Source organism: Ciconia boyciana, chromosome 1 (assembly GCF_034638445.1).
Source record: "Ciconia boyciana chromosome 1, ASM3463844v1, whole genome shotgun sequence".
Classification (NCBI taxonomy): Eukaryota; Metazoa; Chordata; class Aves; order Ciconiiformes; family Ciconiidae; genus Ciconia; species Ciconia boyciana.
In genome coordinates, this window is record NC_132934.1 from 134,373,604 (window position 1) to 134,397,137 (window position 23,534).

Sequence of the window (23,534 nt, forward strand, 5' to 3'; positions counted from 1 at the left end):
AGCTTTCCCAAGTAACCTGACCCAGCTTCTCTTTTCTGCATGCTTCATTCCTGTCTGAGGTTCACAAAGAGCTTGTGGCAGCCAGGCTGATCTTTTACTGTGCCCCTTACCTCTTCTGCACGAATAGTTCACTTACTTACACTCTTAATGTTATTTCTTTGAGGAAGTGCCAGCTCTCTTAAACATCTTTTTCATCATCAACCTCTGCATCAACCTCTCAGAACATCATATTGACCAGTTGTGTGAGTTCCTTGGAGTCTACCTCCACAGAACCATAGAATCATTTAGGTTGGAAAAGACCTTTAAGATCATCAAGTCCAACCATTAACCTAGCACTGCCAACTCCACCACTACACCATGTCCCTAAGCACCTAAGCACATCTACACCTCTTTTAAATACCTCCAGGGATGGGGACTCCACCACTTCCCTGGGCAGCCTGTTACATCTCGTTTTTATTTCAATGTTGGTGCTTCTTTCTAAAATCATGGAGTTTCCCTGCAAAAAATGGTGAAGCCACATATATTTATACATACATATACATATACGTACACATACACACAGGTTTATCTCTCTCTTTGTGAAGAACACCAAGAACTTAAAAATTGCCTGGCTTTTCTGACTCAAATAATTCAGTTTAACAACTGTAAAAGGAAATGAAACATGATGGGTGAGTCACCAGAAAACAAGCTCATCATTCTGCTGGAAAATGGAAGCAGGCAGGACTCCTGATTCCTTTTGTAATAATTCTGTAAATAAATTGTTTGCTTTACATCAGCTATAGCTCATAGGTGAAGGACACATGAAGGCATCGAGGACCCATTTGGCTCCTGGATTAGAAGAGAGTGTTAAAAGTTTTCTTCTATTCTGCTCTTTTTACTGGTGATGTATCTGTGATCTTGTAGACATTTATTCTTACATCTGTTGTTTATTCCCAGTTTCACCACATCAGGGGTCTAAGAAGCAGGATTAATGCTGGCTGGGCTTCCTGATTTCAGTCTCCTGGGAAAATTATGAGCAGGTAGAGGACTGCGCCAGTTCACATTTGACAGAATCTGCAACAGTAGCTGTAGAAACCAATGGCAGGGTGTCCCACTGGCTCTCGGGGAATGAATTCCTCAGATGTTCTATCTAGTGCTGGCTTGGGTTTAAAGGCTATCTTTAAAATACGTTTTCTGTTCCTTCATGTCTCCCAAGGACTTATTCTGTGACACTTGGCACATCTCTATATCCATCTCTATAATGCACATGAGCTCTCGTTTTCCTGCAAAAGTTCAATATGACAGAAAGCGGAAAATATTTCAAATTAAGCAGCATCAATCTGCATCGGTTATGAGCATACCACACAGCTATAAAGATTTTCTGTAAGCATATTTCAGTATTTCTCTTGTATATTTTTAATCACTTGGATTAGCATACGTTTACTCGTTTCTCTCATGTTGTCTAAATATTAAATATTTATAATTTATGGCAAGGACTCATTTTCCTTGTTTCTGAAGAACCATTTACTACTTATGAGAGTGCTTGAAATAATGTTAGTAGTAACTTGCAATGTATGAGGATACTGGAGTGGGATGCATGAATTTCACTTTCAAATAGAAGAGTTGAAGGGGTTTTGGGTATATATATTTGGATTTCCTTTTTTTTTTTCCCCATTAAAAAACCTCCTAAAATCTCACTCTCATGACCTTAGTTTAGTTTTGAATTTCAGATTTCACTTTCAAGTCATGCAAGTAGTGAAGACGAAACTTGGGCATGGAAAGCCCCGAACGTCAGTAGTATTTAAGGGACGATTTCTCAGCAGTTTGATATACTTATGCCTACGCACCTCTTGGGCTCTGAAATTAAATACCCAGAGCTTATAAAACGGGAACGTACCCTCCTAAAAAGCGCAGGAAGTACTTTTCAACCGTTATGCAGTTATTTATAAGCGGGGATCTCTCAAAACTGCATAGAATTTCTCAGGTAGCTGTGCACCGATTATACTACGCATTATACAGTTGTGGTCATGGGCGCACGTACCACGCAGACTATTATTTAACGCAGCTAACTCGGTGTGTGCAGCTGTACCTTTACACTGCCGGGGCACGTAGCACCCGGACGCAGCCGCAGGTGCGGCTGCAGCGCATTGCAGCCGTTGCCTTACACTTAGGGGCAATTCCTTCCGCCCTCACGAGGCGGTCCCGCTCCCAGGGCGCGGAGCCCCGCCGACCCCAAGCCTCCCCGGCGCCCCCAGGCCTCGCTGCTTCCCGCAGCAGGGGGACGGGGACGTGTGCCGGTGCGGCGGCCGCCGCCGCTCTCCCCGCTACGGCAGGCGAAGAGCAGCTGGGCGCGGGCCGCCGCCTGCCCCACCGCAAGATGGCTCCGGGGGAGCGGGGCGCCCCTCGCCTCCCCCTGGCCCGGCGAGGGGTCGGCGGCAGGTCTGAAGGCGGGAGGACCGCGGGGAGGCAGCGGAGGGGAACGGCCGGGGCGACGCCGGCCGCGCTGCGCTCGGGGCCGCCTTACGGGCCCCCCGGACGGGACCACTCGGCCCCTAACGTGCCCACTCGGGCGGGGCCGCCCCCCGCAGGTGCGGGGATGCCGGCAGCCGTGGGCCCCCGCGGCGTGAGCTGTCCCCGGCGAGGGGCGCGGGACTCCGGGCCGCGCCGCCGCCGCTTCCCCCCGCGGCGGGCGGAAGGGTGGGCGGCGGGGGGGGAGGCCCGCGCCCCCGGTGCCGCTGCCGGGCATGCGCGGTGCCCCCGGAACATGGCGGCGGCGTGAGGCGGGCGACGGCAGGAGCCGCTTGACAGGCGCGGGAGCCGCCGCGGGACGCTGGGGACCCGCTTCCCGCCCGCCCGGTGAGTGGCGGCGGTGGCGGCGCTCCCCGCAGCGGCGGGCAGGGGAAGGGAGGAGCGGGGAGAGAAAGGGAGGCGAGGCGGGGGTCGCGCCCCCTCCCCAGGCTCCCACCGCGACCTCCGCCCGGCGTGGCCGCGCCGGGCGCCGCGGGGGAAGGAGAGCAGCGGCGGCCGCCCCGTCCCGTCTCGTCCCGTCGTCCCTGTTCCCTTCCTTCCTTTCCGGGGTGCCTCCGGCTGCCGCCCCCCGCCAGCCTCGCCGCGCTGGTAGGCGGCAGCGTGTCCGGCCGGGGCAGCGCCGGGCTCGGGCACCGCGTCCCGACCTCTCGGAGCTGCCCGCTCCCCTCCTCGGCGGGCTGGGCTCGGGACCATCGGGACCCCGCCGGTCGCCGAGGCAGGGGCGCAGCCGCGCAGGGCGGCGCGGCGGGAGCCGCTCCCCGGGCGAGAGGCGCGGGGCGGCTCTGCCTCCCGGCACCGACAAAGCTCCTCGGGGGGAGTCGCGGTTGCGGGTAGCGGGAGCCCTGGTGAGCAAGGGCGGCACGGGAGGTCCCGGAGCGGCCCGGGGGGGCGCTGCCCTGAGCCGCCGGCCGCCCGCCCCGCCGGTGCCTCCGTGGCGGGGCTGCGCCCGGGACGGGCCCCGCTCCCTGCCGCCCGCCGGAGCAGCGGGTCCGGCGGCGTTTGACAGGAGCGCGGGGAGGACACGCCTCCCCTGGCCGGGGCGGCCCCGCTGCCTCCCCCGGCGGCGGCGGCTCCGCGCCCTCCTGGCCGGGGCGGCGGGGGTGACCCGCGGGGCTGCGCCTGCCCCGCGCCTCGCTGCCGCGGCGCCTGGCGACCGCTCTGGCTGGCGAGGCCCTGGACGAGGGTTGTTAACCCGAAAAACTGGATACGCGCTAAAAATTCCATGGTTTGGAGCGTGCCCTTGTGCTTGGTAAGGGGGCTGGGGGTGCTGCTTGAAGACTGCGCGGTGAAAGGGTGGCCAGTTGGGGGGCACTTGTCGGCTTGCCATGCGCTGCGGCACCGTTTGCGTTTTCTTTACAGTTAAACTGCATTTATGGCATACGTTGATTACCGACTTAAAGGAGGTCTCTTGCATGGTGAGTTGTCTTCTCCGTAGATGTGTGATGGTCCAAAGAAAATAAAGTATGGTATGAAAAGTTCTGTTCTTCCAGTGGTGCTCATCATAGCTGTTGTTAGCTACTGGGACAAACTGCAAAGCAGGTTGCAATGCTGTAGTGCTTAAACTAATATTCAAGTTAAATTTTATGCTCAGTTGTTCTTTAGCAATAGACGCTTGAAGTGTTTTTAAAAATTTCTGAGTAGTTACTTATTGCAATTTGGAGTTGATGCCTTTCCCTACAGTTATTTTCTCTTTCTCACTGATTAATTAGGCTATAGGAGATAGCCAGAAATAATCCTAAAGCCTAAAAGGTTTAATGAAGAGGTGAAATACTGACATCTTAGTAAGTTCTAATAATGTAAATTTCACTTGTGATTCATGCATATTCTAACTTGATTAAAACTTGAAAAGCGTAGACTTCATAGATTTGATGGTAGCTTATCAGAGAGTCCTGCGTCCGACTTGTAAACAGCTCAAGTTTGACTGGTTATTAATTTTTTATTATTCAGAGTAGCAGTCTTAAACTTTTGGATTTTTAAAGCTTTCATACTGCATCTTAGTCTGGAAGTGGCAGAGAGAAGTGGTCAGTGAGGCAGTTGCTCAGGGTCAGTAACAACTGCAGCACTTGTGCAGATGGGAAGGGTAATGGCAGGAAGGCATTTGCTGTGTTACAGTTCTGTTTGAAGCTGTCATATGAACATCAGGTAATAAATAGGGGAGTGAATGCATTGTGGCATGTGAGTTCTCCATGGGCCACCATCAAGTGCTGCTCAGACCGCAGCAATCCACAGCCCACGTGAGCGGGCTCGCTGGCAGTGTGTCCGGGGAAGTTACTTGTACAACCAGGCTGCGTGCTTGGGGGCAGGGGGAGCTGTTTTTTTCCCTTGGGGTATCATAAAATGTAAGTACTGTTTAAGGATGATATTACTGGAACTGATGTAAAGAAAAAGTACATTGAAGACATTTCTGTTGCTACTTTTATTTATGGAAGTTCCACAGTAATGCAAGCGGGAGGCAACGGGGAAGAGTGTATGGTAAAACTGAAGTTGAGACCTGGAAGTACTTGTATGGCTTTTAACTTTAACGTGGTCTGGTTTTGAATATGAAAGTAATGTTTACTGATTTTGTTCAAGACCCAGCTGATGGAGTTGATGCTCTAGTTTTCTGTTTGGTGTAAATATGTAGTAATATTTGTGTAATAATGTGTAATAATGTAGCAGTATTTGTGTAATATCTTTCAGGTTGCCTGAAATATTTGTGTAATATCTTTCAGGTTGCCTGTATTATATATTTTCATAGTAATGTTCAGATTTGGAAAAAAACAGATTCTGGCTTTTGATTGTGTGTTACAGCTGCAAGTATAAACTACTTTCACACTAATTAGAAGCCGTGTAGATACACAAATGTGACTGTCTAATTCAGTTGTTCTTAAAATTTGGTCTTATGTTAAGCGTGGATCTTGATGTAGGCAGGTTCAGGGAAGAAGCAATGACAGTCCTCTGAAATATGTTTCCTCAGACTTTGCATATTCTTACTTTGAATGTGCAGATGCCTTTTTCTTTTCTTTGCTGCGGCTGTCCTTGCTGCGTCCAGCTACCGTGCTCTCGTAAGGCAGAGGCATTGTTTTCTGGAGTAGCTGCCTCAGTTCAAAAGAGGCATTGGAGAGCGTTTCCTTTACAAAACCAAGTGTAATTTTGTTTTCACTAGAGTGAAATTTATAGTACTGAAAAAGTATTAATTCCAGTCTAAAAGTTGTGTGTATAAAACAATGACACGGCATTACTTAAGAGAGAATGTGACAAAGCCCGAAGCAAATGTAGATAGCTCCTTCTGCCCTTTGTACGTGAGTGTTTTTCTCATGATTTTGCCTCATTGTTTTCTTACTATTCCAATGGGATCACGAGCTGTGAGTGAACCATGTTTGTTCCCTTTACTGTTGCAGTCGATCCATGATGAAGTGGATGTACGGGGAGAAACTAAGTCCTCAGTAATTATCCCTTGATATTAAATAGTATCACTAACAGGAAATGACATTTGTCATTAACTGTCCAGGACACTGTAGCTGGCTTTCTTATTCGTCTGGATACACCTACCTCAAACAAGGATGGGTGAAATACATAGTTATTCTTGCATGTTTTAAGATAAACTTTGAAAATACTGTTTGACAGTCTACAGTAATATTTTTCTAAGTGTAAATATAAAACAAATTGGCGGTAGAGACCGGGACACTGCTTTAAGGAGTCTACACAAGGGAGGCTGTTAACCAACTTCTTGACCTCCACAGTTCTGTTTATTCCCATTTGGAAGAAATAGCCATAGGCACTCAGCCTTAGTGCTGATTGCTTCTTCCAGAGATTAAAATCTTAAATGTAAAGGACTATACTGTTTGTGTTCTTTAAGTGTAAGACATGCAACATAAACGGCCCAGAATGCTGAGATTTTTCTAGCACGTGGGAAAAGCCAGAAAATCCCATATAAAGTTGCTGAGGAGTTTGTAGAGCAGTTTGTAAATATGAAGCAACAGAAATGTTAAACAGAAAATTACTTGTGCTTGAATGTCACAGGTGTTTTCATTGCATGTAGCAGTCCTGGTATTTTTGCAAATACTTCTGATTTGCAGTTTGGCTCAATGTAATTTAAGTCCCAGAATATTTATTAACATTCTGACATGATTTGGTGAATGATTCTTTTTTACTGTGATTTGTGTTTTGACGCGTGACAGTGTTTTACTCATACAATTTGTATGGCTTCTTTGAAGACTTCTTTTAAGGTTCAAGGCTTCTATAATTTGGTGATATCTTTAAGTAGTGGTAGGAAGCTTTAATATTAGTTATATGCAGTTAAGTTTATTTTTGCATTGTAGTGATGATTGATAATGGTGAAGTACATGTGGTGTGTGTGAACAGCTTTACTTATGATGTCTAAGTGAAGAGACAATTCATTTGCTTCAGGTAAAGCCTCTAAAAAGTGAAACAGTTAAATCCTTAAATGAGTTGTAGTTTCTTGTAAGAGTATATTTCTGTGCAAATCCTGTTTCTCGTGTGTGTGCACTTCATGCACCTGCCAGCTGACTTGACCTGTGTAGGCAATGGGGGCTGAGGGTGTGCACCCAGCTCCTGCTGCCCCTCGCTCCTGCAGCAGTGGTGGCCGTGCAGCAGTAATGCTGCCTCTTGCTCCTGGAAGCAGCAAGAGATGAGTTGGTGAGTGACCAGCTCAGTCCACATGTGCGTGTGTGTGTGCATACAAACACCTTGCGTTGCCGAAAACTTGTATCCCATATCTGTCATCCCTTCCAGTATGTCTATTTATTGCCTTGCGGGATGGGCAAGGGGACTTTGTGCTAGCTGCTGCTGGGGATAGGACCTTGTGAGACAGTCTGTTCTTGTACCAGCCAGCTGAGGCTGCAGCAGTGGAGGGGTGGCTTCAGGTATCGAGCCAAGAGTGAGCAGGCTCCCCTTTTATCTGCAACAGGTGTATAGACAAAAAGGAACCGATGCATAAATGGTGATGATGACCCTCAGAGGTACTTGTATCTCTTCCTTCTTAGTCTTTCTGCTTGGTCAACAAGGACGTAGATCTGGAGAAAAGTCAGGAGCTGCATCGCAGCCACGCAGAAAGCAGTAACTGCATTTACAAGCCACCTTATCTCTTTTATTTGGGCTTGCTCTGATACTTTCTCTTGTCACAGTGGATACTGGGCACAGGTACATACAACTAGACCATTTGTAGTAGAGGGGATATACTATCTCCTGCCCTTAGCAACTCTCCTCCCGAGATCCCTGTCACTAAAAGTAACAGCTTTAGTTTCTATGTCTTTGGAATAGGACCAAAAAATCCAGTATTTTCTTGTTTTGGATCTAAATGAATTGAAGAAGTATACACTTCTTTTACACTGGTTAAGTTACATGTGTCTCATTTCAGTGGTGTAGGTCCATGACTGATTCATAGTTCTGGACTGTAACAAAGGCACCTGCTTTATGGGTAGTGTTTGATCGTTTTGGAACCAAATTGGTGCAATACTAAGTGTGTGCTTATTGTGGTTGTTCTATGTGCTCTCTTCATGCCTTTCAGAATTACTTGCAGAGCCTAATATCAAAGTCTTTCTGAAATACTAAAAAGTTTAACAGAATTTTAGTGTTCTTCCATTTGTTTTAGCAGGGGGATAGCCATTCTGCTCCACAGGGAAGATGCTGTCCAGATATCTTATGTCCAAACTAATCCTGAAGTACTTTTTCTTTTTCAGATTTGTTAGAATAATGTTATATGCAGCTTAAGTATGAACAGTGTTTTGAACTGATATTTTTTACCCATAAATGGTGTATTTTCTGTGCAGCTCCCCATTTGTATGTTGTCATCTAAAACCAAGCAAGACATTGCATTAAAGGTAGATGTCCTGGTTAAATTATTTGGTTCTAGGCCTTCAGCTTCACAAATCAGGTCAAATTCTATTTAAGATACCAAGGGAATTCAGTCTTTTCATGAAAGGGATGAACTTCTTTGATGGAAATCTAAGTCTGTTGTCTTCTCAAGGTAATACGATATCCCTTTTAGTGTAGGGCAAAGACAAGGATGAACCTTTCATCATCTCTAGCATACATTAGTTCAGGGAGCATCTGAAGTTTATAAAACCTACAAGAGGGTAGCACCACTTTAATGAGGTGCATACCTAAAACGAAGCATGTACCATTATTTATGTATGGTATGGAATCTATCAGAGATTAACGCAGGAAGGTTCAGTGGAAGGAGTGCAATTCTTGGGGCACTTTTAAAAGCCCATTTAAAAAGCACAGTTTGTAAAAGTGAGTCTTGTACGTGGAGGAATGTGAAAGGGTATCAGAGCTGCTAAATTTGGTGGAACTCCTTTTTGCCACTATTGTCTGTCAGGGGCTCAGAGATTAAAAGGGCTGTAGCATGTTTGATGGCACTTCTCATACCAAATCTCTTGTATGTGTACCCTGCACTGGAGTGCTATAAAGAGGCAGACAGCAGTTTTCTGGGAAGGTCAGAAGATACGTACTGGTTTTAATCACGAAATAAACAGTGTTATAGTTAGCTGTAAAACTTTGTATGTGGCGTGTAATTTTTTTCCAGCTTGTTGTAGGAAAATGCTACCCAGGTCCTTGTCTGAATATTCTCCCATGCTTAATGGTGTAGGCGCTGGATAGAGGAGGGAGCGGGGATTACCTCCAGAAAGGTGATCTGCAGAAAGGGAGATGCTCTCCCTCTGTCCTGGAGCTGCACACAACCAGTGACGGCTGTGCAGCTGTACTGAGGAAGAGGTGGAGGAGGTTGCCCTGTAACGCCCTGTAACACCCTGTTTCACTTGGTTTTTTTATAATTGGAAAGTTGTCCTGGGAAGTGGGGAAGAGAGATGTGGACTTGCTGTGGATGTTCCTGATGCTTTGGACTTTTCACCTTCTTCCATTTTTGAAGAGTGTGGCAAATACTACAGCTGAACATTTGCAGCTGTCTAGTTCTCCCAGCACTTAGTTGTTGTCTTGTCTTTTCTGACCTGTTAGTACTTTGTTAGCTGCCGAAATGTTTAGCAGCACTGAATGGTCCCTATGAATGCTTGTCCAAACAGATGGACAGATATTTTTGGTGGCATCTGCGTGGAGGATGATCTCCCTCCTTTGTGGAAGTGGCTTAAAGAAGGATTTTCCTTTTTAGTTAGAGAAATAACAAGTTGGGGAAACAGCAGAGCCATCAGTACCAGCAGCACAGGTGAGCCCAGTGTAGGGATGTGGGTGTGCCTGGAGACCGCAAGCAGCTCTCTGGGGTTTTCTCCCTTCAGAAACATCCTCTGGAAGGGGGAGCTATCAGGACATTGCTTAATGGTTTATTTAGTTCTGGTTGGTTTGGTTTTGTGCACTGATTAGACACTGGTATGTGGGACCAATGTAGTTGTCCCCTTACATAAGCCAGGGAACATTGTGGTGTCTTGCAGCAACAGATAGATGCAGTGAGGCAAGTTCTGTCTTTGTTAATATACAGTGGCAGGGAGTCCCAGCCAGCATTATGTTGTTTGGATTCTCAAGTGGGGAGAGTGAAACAGATACTTTAAGCACGGGAAGAGGATGGGAGCAGAAGTGTGTTGCTGCTGGCATTGAGTACAAGCAAGGGGAGGCAAGTGCGTTGCTCTGAAACAAGCTAACTCCACCTGGGGTGCTGGCAGCAGACTGATCCTATGCAGAAATGTCCCAAGACTGTTCTCCATGCCCTCAATGGAAGAAAAAAAAATTGTGCACTCTATTTGACTTTCACAGATTTCTGCATCAGACTAAAGGTGCTTGTGTTTCTCTGGATACTCTGTTGCATGAATAAAAATCTGGACCACAGGGATGGATTTGCTGGCTATGCGGTACATGGATTGCACTCTGTTAGATCATATCTAAACCGAGCTTCCACAGTCCTTTTCAAGTTTGGAGGCAATGTAGATGGGAGGAAGCCAAAGTTGCCTAAGAGCTTGTAAAATCCCTTTTCCACCATCCCTCCTCTGCTTGTCTTTTCTCCCCCTTGTCCACTTATGTACACATACTCTCTCTGACTGCTGCTTTTAAAGCTGTGGTATTGCTTGTTGTCTGCCAAAGACAAGCGCAGAAAAGCTCTATAGGGATCTCTAGCATCTGGGCATCTCTTACTATGTTTGCAACAGCAATTTCTTTTCTCCCTTACCTGCTGTATTTACACTGTGCTAAAAGTATGCTCGGTGCCTCACAGAACAAATAGTTCGAGAGCTCTCTTGTGTCAAGGGAGGCTGAGCTGAAGGCAGAGGAGATGTATCTGGTGTAGAGAGAATTTCATGCAGGTATGTAGCTCTTAGCCAGTTCTAATCATACAAAATTGAGGTTTTTTTGGTGCATAATGTAATTAGTTTGCTTTATGAAAGAAATTTGAGTTAGGCATTTGAACAAAGCCAGGTTGAATAATGATGATCAATGTTTTCAGGAAGAGTACTCCAGGCTCGAAGGGGGAAGTGGAAAACAGCAGAGAGGTTTCAGTGAGTTGAATTCACCAAAATGTTTAAACAATTTGTCGAGCTCTTGCACTACGTAGATTATGTGCTAGTAAACTACTAAAATGGGCGGTTTTACTTTAGATAGAAATGTAAGCGCTGTGAGCTGTATTTTTTATTTATTTGAATATAATATTAAAATACCCTTTCATGTGGGAAGACTGGCATTTTAAGAATATTTGAAGCTGTTAATGGCCAGTCAGCCACTTTGCTGAACTGCTGACTTCACACATACCATTTCCTTTTTCAGGTTTTTACAACCCCACATCTTCTGACTTTTAAAGCAGGCTGGGGTGGGGGGAAGAAGAGAGAAGCTATTTTTATTTTCCACTGGTAGCCATAGAGCAGCTCTAAACTTTAATTTTAAAAATTACTGTCAAATGAGTAAATGTTGACTCTACATGACATAAATTGTTTCTGTTGTCCATTGATACGAGCTATGCTGTTTAATTTGGAGACCTTACTTTTCTGCTGTTCTCATTTATAAGTGTTTATTTTCTTGTTTCAGGAATTTTTTTGACAAATCTTTGGTCTGAACCTTGTTAATGTTGCTCTTTAAAATACACAATGCCTTGCCCTGTACTGAATAATACACTTAGTATGGTTTGAGAGTTTAGAGAGATTTTTGTAGTCTTGAAATGTATGACTTACTGTAATTACAGTTGCTCATATTCTAAAGCAGATCATAAACTTACCTGGAGAGAGGGCAGAACATTTACAGGCAGTATTTTACTGCTGACAGCTTAAAAGTTTGTTTATGCTAATCACTTAATAAATAGTGAGCAGTGCACTGTTGGTGACTTTCTGAGGAATTTTGCAAGTGCAGAAAATTTCTTCTTGATGTTAAGGCAAATGATATTACAAAATGATATTTGTAAAGCACTAAGTACCCGCTCTCTTCCTTTAACAGCTTAAGAAATATTCAAACTTAGTTGTTGTAATAATACGTATGGCTAGCTAATATTTGCTCTTTTGAAAGCCCATAAATTTGACAAAAGCCTATCTCTCCTAGCTCTTTTTTTATCAACTAGAATAGAAGGTATTCAGATATATAAGCTCATTAGAAGTGCTGCCGTATGAAAACATGGAAGTTTAATTTCCTTTCATTGAAAGAATCTCACTCTTCCCCCCCCCCCCCCCCCCAAAGAATGTGAACTAAAAGAGATTACAACTTGGATCAAATTTCTTATCAGAACACTGACTGATTATGTATTTGTGTACATAAATGAAAGACCTGATCTTTAGGTTTTGTTTTAAAATCATATATGTGTAATGGCTAAATAATACTGATTTTACAACTATAAAGCTTGTGTTACATTTTATAATCTTTTGATACATTTGTGCAAGTGTAAGTTGTGGTTTGTGGTTTTTTTTTTTTCCTTTTAGCCTTTGAGGTCTTTCTTTTCTATAATGATGCCACAGTATGCTCTAAAAGGTGTAAACTGATTATCTCTATTACAGAAATAAGGAAGTGTATGCTGTTGTGTCTTGAAGTATACTAAATGAGTATACACACTGAGTAACTTGCTGGAAAGTAAATTTTCAAGTACTGGAAATTCGGAAGTATTGCATGTTATAGAAATACTCCTTTTAAGTCTTACTCTCTTTATTTGCCTCTTTTCAGCCCCTTAAAGACTTGTGAAAATGGTATGAAGTAGGGTTTTTATTTAAGAGATAACAGATGAATGGATGATTAGGTTTAAGAAAAGGTATTCCAGATTCATGAAGCATAACTTTGAAGGAATGCAGTTCACTTTCAAAAAAAGTCTTGTTTGGGAAGTGTTTTTCAAACACTTGTTTGGGAAGCGACTGGTGCCTGTAAGTACATTTTACCGGTGTGTGGAAGCTGGAGTGGGAACCGTGGCTGCTGCACTGTGTGTCGGTCCATGGAGGAGGCTGTGCAGGTCCTTTTCTTGAAAGGCCCTCTGCAGTGTTGGCCATAACAAATGGGAAGAAGGAGGAGAGGAGTGGTAACAGGGATGGGAGCGTGGAGATACCAGCCAGCAGTTGTAACTTGTGGCTCTTATGTTACTAAAGCTAGCAGCACATGAACGTTGGTGGTGAAGGCAAACGTAGGACTTGTACATATGAAAGAGTTAGGGGGGAATATTTCTTTGCTTATGTTGCGCCTATTCTCTGTCTGTAACGGGTTTTGCTGTTCAAACTATGCGTAATTCTTTTCCCCCCTCGCATATGGAAATTTGATCTGGGAGCATTTGTAGAAGAAAAAGAATGAAGAAAGAGAGGGGCAAGTATAGCTCCTTGTTCAGATTGCGCCTGAAAAAATCTGCCTGTATTTCAAGCTAAAATTAAGAATAACTTAATTGATGCTTCAAAACAGAAGTTTTGTGAGATTCCTCTTCTGCGCTGTGTACCTGTATAAAAGAATAGCCTCAGTCCTTAGCCAGCAGAGGCTGCCCATTGGTGACTGTCCCTTCCTCCCCTGAGGACGGCAGCGATAGGTCTGAGTTACTGCATTTGTATCAATGTTGGGGTCAAAACGTTAACTGGCTCTAAAATTGGTGTCTCTGCCTTACCTCTGAGCCTGAGATGCAGAGTCATTGACACAAAAACCTTAATCTTTTTGGTGGGTACTAAGCCCACAATCTACTGGTTGCTTAGACTTCTTTTAAATGTTATATTTATCACCATAATTCTGTGCTGCCTATTTTTATAGGTATTTTATGTATATTCTATATTTTTACATGCTGTCAAGATAAACTTGCACTGGGAAGCCCTAAGTATGCAGGATTTTTTCAGGACATTCAGCTTGCTTGAGTGCCTGGCTTACAGTGAGAAGGATAATGGAGATGCATAGCAGGCAAAACAGAGAATGATATTGACGTTTTCTGTAGAATATTAGCTTCTTTGAAATACAGCAATACATGTCCTTTGAGTAATTCTTTCAAAATGAGAAGAGCAAAGTTAGACAGGAAGAATGTTTTCCATCCTGTTTTCTGATGCCCTATATTATGTAGTAGCAATGCAGAGAGCGCGAAGGCTTAGGCTTGTCTACTAATATACTGCTTTCTGACAAAGGGCTCACGCAGTGGGAGGTGGCTAGTAGAAGTGATTTGGGGATTAACAATAAAAACTTCAGTAAGGAATTAAAGGCAGATGAATGCTTTCCATCTGATTTTTAAAAAAGTAACTGATGTAAGGGAACCTAATCAGCAAAATAATAAAACTCAGTTTACAGGATGAATTGAGGTGTAAGTGATGTAAATAATACAGTTTGTGAGTGTGGAGATCCTCCACAGCTCTTCAAATTGGAGATATTTTGATGATGGATCCAGTGTTATCCTAGGTTCATGGATTTTTTCTCTTTTTTTTTTTTTTTTTAATTCCCTTAATTTACAGCAAACAGTTTCTCCTTGGTGTATGATATGGATTCTGTACTTCCACATTCCCTAAATTGGTGGGTTTTGGGTGTTTTGTGTCTGTGACTGACAATCACTATTCTTAGCTTAGTTTTTGTAACTTTGGTTTTCATTTTGCCACTTTGTGCATCCTAAAGCCATTACGCTTCAGCCTTGCCACTGCATTTCTTTGTTTGCTTGTATATTCCTGACCTTGTTTTGTTTAATTTTTCCCCTTCATTTCTAGAAGCTGCTAGATGAATTTCTTAACCCCGGCTTTCTGTATCACTGGCTCGGCTTGCTTGCTGAGGTGCACATAGAATGCCTTGAGCTCTGTCCTTTCTATGTAATTTTGTCAAAACTGGAGGTTTCTCCCCTGTATTTGCTGGCAGTTTCCGTCTCTTCTGTGGCGGGTGTGCTGTGGGTTGAGCCAGGCTGGTGATGGCGAGTGCAACGTAAGAGGACTTTTTCTTGGTTAGCAAAGGACATAACTGCCTTGCTTACAGTTTGTCGCTTAATTACGCAAGGCGATGGAAAGCTCTTTCCTAGGTCTGCCCCTGCAAAAGAAGTTACCCTTTATTTCAGACTAACCCCGCTCTGTTTTGGAGGTAACTGGTTTTCATTTTGCTATAATCCAGCAGTATGTAGCGGTTGTTAGAGGCTCAGAAATACTGTTCTTGAATGTTTTCTGTGACAAACAGCACTATCTACAACCTAATTTAATAGCGACTCTTAAATTGAATACTGTAGGTGTAACTGGGTTTTAAGTAGCACCTCTTCAAAATAGTAATATATTGTATTTCTGCAGTTGTGTTTGCCCCATTTCAAACAGCCCTTTCAGAACTTTCAGTTGTCTTATATTTTTAACAGGCTAGTGGGCATGCTGTAAAATAGCCTATCTGGTACAACACAAGCTAATGAAAAGCTGGAATCCTTTTTATGTTCTGACAGACGCTCCGGTTGTGCTAAACTTGATGACTATCACTGCGGGGTTGGAATCTTTATTACTGCACCAAGTGCAATCTGGTACTTGGAACAAAAAGATAAAAACCATGCACTGTTTTAAAGTAATCTGTAAAAACAGTTACTTTGACTCTGCATCACCTTTCACGATTTATTACTCGCAGCGGAAAAGCTTTGAATTTTTGGTGGAGTCTACGAAAGTAGCAAGTATTTCAAATTTATTTGATGGCTTAGAAAGATTTCTGTTCTTAATCCTGATGATCACTTATGCTATGAATGCTATTGTGTAGCAAAACCTGCTTATTTTATGTTAGTAGTCAGTTTTATTTATAACTGCTTTCAAGTCTCAATCTTGATAGTTTTTTTTGTAATAACTGTCCAGCATGTTCACACATGGCACACACACACTGAATGAATTCTTCAGTCAGTGGCATTTTTAAAACCATATTTAATTAGTTTTAGCCATGGGATTGCACGGTATAAAGTTTTCATCATGCAGTCCATCACCATAGTGTGCAAGTTCCTAGAAATTTCACTGAAATGTCACAGTTTCTGGAAAATACTTAGCTGTATGACACCTCTCTTGTTATATGCGATATATATGTGTAATTATTTTTTTTTTTAGCATGCAAGTATAAGATTCAAGAAATTCCAAGTAGATACCTTGCTTTTTAACTATTATTCCTTTTATGTAATACTGGAAAGGTGTAGTTTCTAAAAATGTTACCTTTGGCAAAATTAATCTTGGAAAAAGTGTGCTCATATTTAAATTTAAAAAATAAAATCTCAGACTTTTGATGATGTCAACTTTAACCTCATGGGAATTCCTTGAAAGGAAATGGTCAAAGATGATAATTCAGAAATGTGAATGTATTTTTACCCATTATTACTTGAACAGTGAATGGAAAAGGATAATAAACTTGCTGGCTTTGTTGCTTTGAGGCTAAAGAGCTTCAAATGAGTTTGACTTGAATTGAACACAGTCAAAGTTCCAAAAACTGGATGCTGGAGTAGAAAATCACAGTAACACACACACAAAATAAAGATTGTTTTTGCTGTGTTACAACGGTTTAACTAATTTGGCCCTTCTAGTTTCTAAACCCTACAAGAATATGGCTTGCTGCTTTTATCTGCAGTTAGCGTTCCCCTAACAGGTTCTCTCTGCTCTGTTACGAGCAGTAGTGGACAAGGGGTATCAGTGAGCACTTGGGCCTTTGTGTAGGTTACTTACATCTGTGTTTTGTTCCCTCTTCCACTATAGTTGTGAAAGATAGTGTGTTTTACCCAAAGGTGTTTAAATTGTGGATTTTTAAACTCTGTGCAAGTGAGGCATGGCAAGTGGGTTATACATAAAAGTATTTCTTCCATTTTTCAGTAATATTTGTTGGGGGGGAAAGGAATAAAGCATTTTTTATATCTATCTTTGTATTAGAAATCCATAGAAAATGCAAATCATTATACAATGAACTGTCTAAAACAATGGAGTAAAAGTTTGGGTTCTTGTGTACCCATGCTACTTTGATACAGCCATTGTTTACATGCTGTTGTTCTACAAATAGCTTGTTAAATGTTTGTAACTTTAAACCAGCAAGATAATTATACACCAATACAAAAAAAAAAATCCTCCTTTCCAAAAAAAAGAAAACTCAAACCCCAACAACAACCTCCCCCCTAACTTGTTGTATTACTTCTCCACAGGAAACTGTTGTGCTGAAAGGAAGAATTAACTGGTCTTTCAACTTCAGCCTTTTTATTGTGAGAGGGAAGATCACAGAAGTGTTACCATGGGGAGAACAGCAGCTAAAGGTAAGGCCTGGTAGCTTTTATCCAAGAGGAAAGAAAATAGGGAACCTGTTAAATTTTCTTTTCGAAGGTGGTGGGTTATTACTTGACAATTACTATACTGTTAGATTAAAGAGGAGAGGTTACAGTATGTATTGAACACAGGTAAGTTCAAACTTCACATTTTTTTAGAGTAAGTATGCTAAATTTGGCTTATCCTCTTGTTCTATATGAGTTCAAGCAATTTTGTCCTATGACAGCCTTGAAGCCATTATACTGCTCTAAAATTGAAGAATGTGTCTAAGTGTGATATTAAATAAAATGTAGGGCTTTATTCTGTAACTGCACGTAATTTAGCAGGTGGATAACAAAGTAGTACAAGGAATCAGATTTTACCACAATGAATGGCATTAGCAGCTGTCTTCCACAAGCTCTTGAAGATAAAATGAACATTTTTTAAGGAATTCATCCACAAATGCACAGTGTACTATGAAGGTGTGCTTTCTGCTGTGTCACGTCTGCAGAAGTTAATTGTCAGTTAAGTGCTAAAATAAAGAGTGAGACTTAAAATGTAACAAGGGTGTTTGGGTTGGTGAAACAAAGAGAATGTAAAGAGAGAAAGACCCACTGTCTGAAACCAGGTTGCTGGTGCTTTTCAAAGCTTTCAGATGGGTAGTCTTCCCCCATAAAATGCTGCTAACACTTTTGTACTTGTGTTGAGCTTTCCACCTTCAGCCCAAGCTGCTTTATGTGCTTGTGGCTCCCTTGGTAAATAATTGTCTTTTGCTGTAGTAGATTTTCTGTAATGGCAGGAGTCATCCATTTAATTGTTGCACCAAGAGTTTATGGAGGAAGTCTGTCCCCTTCTCTTGTAGGTTTTCTGCATGGCTGTTGCCTAAATATACTAAAAGAGACACCCTGTTCTGGGCAGATGAGATAAGAATCCCACTAGGGAAGCACAAAAAGAAGGGAAAGGAGACATTTCATACTCACTCTGTCTTGATATCCTCAACTGTGTGCACTGAGGCTTGGTGAAGGGTAGCTAAAAAGTGCTCACAACCCTGTGTGGTAGCGAGTGAAGAAGGCCCCTTCCTGAGCAATGGTAAGTCTTGGCCTTGTCCTAGTAAACTTCATCTGAAGCCAAGTAACTGCGTGGCATGGGAAGAGCAAATGTTTCTGTCACCTGAAGGTATTTCACATCCATCAGGAAGAGACGAGGGATTTCTTTGAGAAAAGTGGTCTCCTGCCATGTTTTGAACACCTGACAGAGTTTTGAGACTTTAAGGTGGCTAAGAAATAGCTGCAGAAATCCAAAAAGCATGACTGCGAATTGCTTTTTCCCCACATTGGACAGCAAGCAAATAGCAAGTCTTGGAAGATGATACATTGTGCCTCCTCATGTAGCACACCATGCTGGGGTAAAAACTAATACTGTTGACAGAGGTGATGCTTGCCCAGCATGCAGACGAAGCAATCATCTTGTTTGCTGAAAGGTCAACTCTTCCCAGAAAAAAGTGTTGTGGATTTTTAAAGCATCTCAGACAAGAAGCTGGAGTTCATCTTGGGAGTTTATAAGAGGAACTATACATTGGTCACCAGGATTATCTTTACCAGACCTTATATTCTAAAGGTGCCTTTTCTGATCGTAATTTTTTTTGGTCATATTCAAAAGCCAGTCAAGATAGCTTTGTCTGGTTTCTTCCTTGTCTTTAATTTCTTGCATGATAGATGTGGTTGCTCTTGCCTGTCTTCTGTTGAGTAATCTTATCAGCAGAAGAATTCTGTGGTTACAGATAGGTGGGAGTAATGTAAACACATGGAGTTTTGAATTGGTAAGCAGAAAGCACTATGTTAAATAATCTACTCTAATCTTGTTTTCTATCTACTGCTTTAGTTTATGAAATGTGCTGTAGAAACACTGTTAGTTGGCGAACAATCAGATATGCTGCTTTTGTAATTCTAGTACATGCTGTATTCTAATCTTGCTACGTAGAAGAAAACAGTCTTGCACAGGGTTTTGAAAATAAGTATTTAGCCTACATGTGTTATAGGCTAAATGTGTATATATGTTTACACAGTGAATATATAAGCTCTCTATATACTTATATATATTACTATATTTTTAACACTTTCTTTGAAAATGATATCCCATTCTTTGCTTTTTTTTAAAAGAGCTGAGTAGCATGTGGTCAAGTCCACAGTAGCAGCATTTCATTTTCATTCATGTTTTGACAAAATGATCTAAGGCATACTGTGTTTTACAATGGAAGTAAACTCAAACTTGTCTCTTTAAAAATGGACTTTATGAAGAGAGGAACACAGATAATGAATTCAACTGACTTGGGTTTTTTTCTGTCACCGTGAGCTTCATTACTCTAGAACTAAGAAGTCCCTTCTGTCTCTAACATAAAAGTAAAGTTCCCATTTTCAAGTCCACTTTTCAGCTTTGAGGGAGTTAGTCATTGAACGTGGCTAGGTGAAGGAGATGAAAAGAAAATACTCTTTGTACCTGCAGAAGTATTTCCCTCTTTTATAACCTCATTTTTGTGGTTTGTCCTCAAAGTTTGACCAAACTGAGGGTCATATGCTGAGGGAGTCATCTTCCTCAGCCCAGTGATTTGACATAAGTCTTCTATGTCTTAGTTTTGTTTTCAGTGATCATTGGAAACTAAAATTACTAGAATTTAGGTTATCAAAATCTCAAATGTAGATTGGTGCACATGAAAAAAAAACAACCAAACCATGCATGTATTTCATGTTTATAAAATTGGATTTAAATCTTATTTTCTTTAATGTTGTTTTTAAAAATAAACCATAAGGTCTTATCCACCTTGACTACTGATGTTGGAAGAGGCACACCAGACCAAAGCATCATAGCAACTGTGAAGTATAGACTGGGGGAAACTCTTCTGAGGTGGTAGTAGATACAGGGTATCCCGTGTGAAAATAGGACAGTAATTCTTATTGCTAGTAGCTTTTCATCTGCTTAGACAAAACACTCCAGCTTTGTAGCGGTCTTCCCAACATTGAGGGCTGGAATGCATAAAAGCAAGGGAGCCTTTGAAAACAATCTTTGTTTTATTCAGACATTTTTTGGATGCTTCTGCGTGTGCTGGGTGAGTTTTACTTGGGTGTTTTAAAGAATAGATTTCTTGCCATCAAAACCAAGTGATGGTGACGGTGCTTTGGGTTTATTATGAATGAAGATGCCTCCACCTCAGATGAAACAGGTATTTAAACTGCTGTCGAGGAATCCATTTATTCTCATGAATGTCTTCATCTCTTCTTGTTCTCATAGTTGTCTAATGGCTGATGATAAGAAAAATGTGTCGCCGAGAGTGCTCCATTTCAGCATTCATATTTGCTGTGGTATTTGTGAGATAGGCAGTAAACCTAACTGGTACAGGAAATAAGTAATTTGGGTGGTGGTTGTCAGCTAGAACTCATCTGGTGTCCAGACTGTGTTTTTTCACATTCTTTCACCTGTTCTTGATGTCTCTTATCATGAAAGGCTGTCATCTTGTTTGAAATCTGGCACTGTTGGGTAGATACTCTTCCATGACTTTGTTCTTTCAAGCTTTGGGTGTTTGCAGGAAGCAGTTATTAGTTCTTTTCTTCAGTAAGTCTCTTATGTGGGACTCTCTTGGATTTCCTCTTCGGAAATAAACAGATTGGGAAGTTATCTACTCTGTAAGCTGTCAGCCTGTCTGCGACAGTTCCATGGCTGTTTTTGGGAAAGCCTGACTAACTGAGCTTGTAGAACATGACAAAAGGCTCTGCTAGTGATTGCCACCGCCTAGTAGGAGACTAGCTGGATTCAGTTCAGTGCCAAAGAGGCTGGATGGAATATACTTTGATCTGTAGGTGGGAGAAGGTGAATGTTATCCTTGTGCCTCGTCATTGTTACTGGATTAGTTTTACCACTGTCCCTTCTCAGGTTCCCACTGGTACTTGTTGTCAGGACGTAGGGTGTCCACTTGTGTGGGTTAAAGCCCTACTCCTGAGGAAGTATGGGGGTTAGAGCTCTGTGGGCACCATCCAGAAGCGTTTCAGCAGGTCCCTCTGAAGTTGACCTCCATAAGCATTTTTCTTTGGGAACCTGTCAAGTGCTTTCAGTTATGTAGAAAATGTTTCAAAGCAAACTTTTTCCAAAAGAATGAGCGTGTGAGTCAAGAGAGAAGACTAAGTAAAGGAGTAAACATAGAATTTTCTTTCCTTTTTAAAGGAACTGGGGTACTCCCCATATCTGCTTTAGGAGAAACAGGTGATACTTTTGCAGCATATTTTGAGCAGGTACGTAGCTGTAAGTATGTTTTCTGGGACTGTGGAGTCTGGGTTATTCTTGGAAGGTATTTCGGCCCTGAGTGCGCTGCTAGGCTTCAGTGGCCATGCCTAACCTCACCTAGGGCCTCTCCGTGCCCTGCCCATGGCCCAGGACCCCATGTCAGCCCCCCAGGCCGTCAGCCCCTGCCCCAGTGATGCCGCAGCAGGGCCGGTCTCCAGCTCCCCACAGCCCTGCCCTGCACGGCCATGGGCCCTGTTGGGCCGGGCCCACCCGTGGGTGCATGTCCCGGCCGGGCCTCAGCCCCAGTCCCACGGGAGTGCCTGGGGCTGGGGCTGCTCCCCTGGTTGCTCCTGGCCAGGGTGGCGGGGTGGCCCTGGCTGGTGAGGCCCTGCTTGGCTGCCCCTGAGGGGTCCCTGGCCTGTGCTATGCCCTGGCCGAAGGAACACCACATCCTACCCCGTGCAGAGCCAGATGAATGACTTATCCCCTCCTCACTGACCGATGGGGGATTTTGGGATTGATGACAGAAGATTGTCATGATTCAGCTCTTGCTGTACGTGGCAGTTCCTCAATAATGAAAGAAGTGGGGCAGAAATGAACATCACACATTGCTCGTCGGTACTGTTTCAAGAAAAGCCTTACTTACAGAAAGCATAGGAGAGAAACACTATTAGGGCTTAATCTTTGCTGCAGAACAACTCATTGTATCTCAAGTGTTTCTGATCACCAAATGCCTCTTATTCTAGGTTAGGAGTGTTTTTATTTCAAATGCAAGCCAATCAATAGCTAAAGACTGAAGTGCAAGCAGATACAGTAATCAGCTACCAATACAATCTTTTGGTACAAGTGAACCATCCCTTCACCTGTTCAGGCTAACTAGGATGGCCAAAGGCGTGAGCTGAGGCACCTTCCCGGAGGAGTGGCCCCGTTCCTGGTGCTGAGGCATTTGCAAACCAAGAGAGTTACTCAGCCATGCAGAGCTTGGTAACCTTTTTAAATCTGGAAATGTACTTGCATTTCATTTGCCAGCTCAGTGTCATATTTGAATTGTGCTTGAATTTCAGTCCACTAGTGTCAAAAGCAAGTCACCAAACCAACATATTTTAAAGACTAAAAGGAGCAGGTGGAACTGGCTCCCTCTGTCTTCTCCATTCTAGCCTCCCAGTCCTCCTCTGTGTGTCTCATATGTGCTTAAATCTGGCAAAAATGAAATATGACAAACTCCTTTCTGTATGTGTGTGGAGATGAATGGTGGAGAAGGTAGATTCTTCTGAATTATTTTTTTGAATAACTGAAATGTACACTGAGATAGCTGCTTGTATTTGAGTATTAAAGAATTCGGATATGGAATGGAATCTTTAACTCAGAAATATGCTTTTAGGGTGACTTTTTTTTTCTTGTTTCTCAGTTCATAGTGGTCTAGACAAGATTTAAAAAGATATCCGGTGATCTTGAGGATCTCAAATTGTGTGTAGGTTGAGTAAAGTTGTTAAAAATTAGGGCAGAGTTGCTCTTTGTGGAGCTAACACTACATTTTCTGCAACTAGATTTATTCTGATAATATAATAAAAGTAGTGAAAAGCTCTGCTTTTTCATGCTGTGCTTCTCGATATATTTTGAAAGAAAAATAGTGTAGCGATTAAATTTATAGTACAAATACCTTTTTGATTATGCACTGAAATGAATAAAAGAAAGTCAGTCTTTGGAACAAGACATTCTGTATTATTTGAAAGCATTCTGTGTTATGCTGGACATCGTTATGATGTGAATATTACATTTATTATGTAATGGAATCTTGTCTTTTAGATTCAAAGACTATTAAAAAAGAGAAAGATGGAAAGAATCAGCAGGCAAACAACCCGTCTTTAAAAAGTGGTAGGTATTGCAGCTGTCAGGTTATTAGCTAAGGTACCCTAAAAGAAAAAGTGTGTATTTGGATTGTACTATCTCCTGAGGCTTTTTTGCAATCTCTTTGGCTATTAGTGGTGGGTAATTAAAAATGTACCATTGCTTTTGTCTAACTCTGTTGGGAAAGTATGTTTTGGTATAGAAAATGATGGTTGAAACTGCTTGACTTAAGCCTGATAGTTTCACTAGCTAAGACAAGTACTCTTTGTATATATAATCAAAGACGCTGTGTAAACATTAATTTTTTTAGATCATTTACTGATTTGTCTATTCTTC

At 42.6% G+C, this 23,534-nt stretch overlaps 1 protein-coding gene across 6 annotated transcripts in view; it reads left to right on the forward strand.

Moving 5' to 3' along the window:
• SCML2 (Scm polycomb group protein like 2) overlaps nucleotides 1-23,534 on the forward strand; it is a 78,368-nt gene that overhangs the window by 2,113 nt on the left and 52,721 nt on the right. For 3 of the 6 annotated variants that reach the window (XM_072852666.1, XM_072852683.1, XM_072852700.1), the window contains exons 1-3: nucleotides 2,737-2,835; nucleotides 16,982-17,089; nucleotides 23,157-23,225. In XM_072852666.1, coding sequence (XP_072708767.1) covers nucleotides 17,068-17,089; nucleotides 23,157-23,225 — 91 coding nt within the window. In that variant the 5' untranslated portion in view covers nucleotides 2,737-2,835; nucleotides 16,982-17,067. Of the gene's footprint in view, nucleotides 1-2,736; nucleotides 2,836-16,981; nucleotides 17,090-23,156; nucleotides 23,226-23,534 lie in introns of those variants that run through there. The other 3 variants (XM_072852691.1, XM_072852711.1, XM_072852675.1) reach the window with 2 other exon arrangements.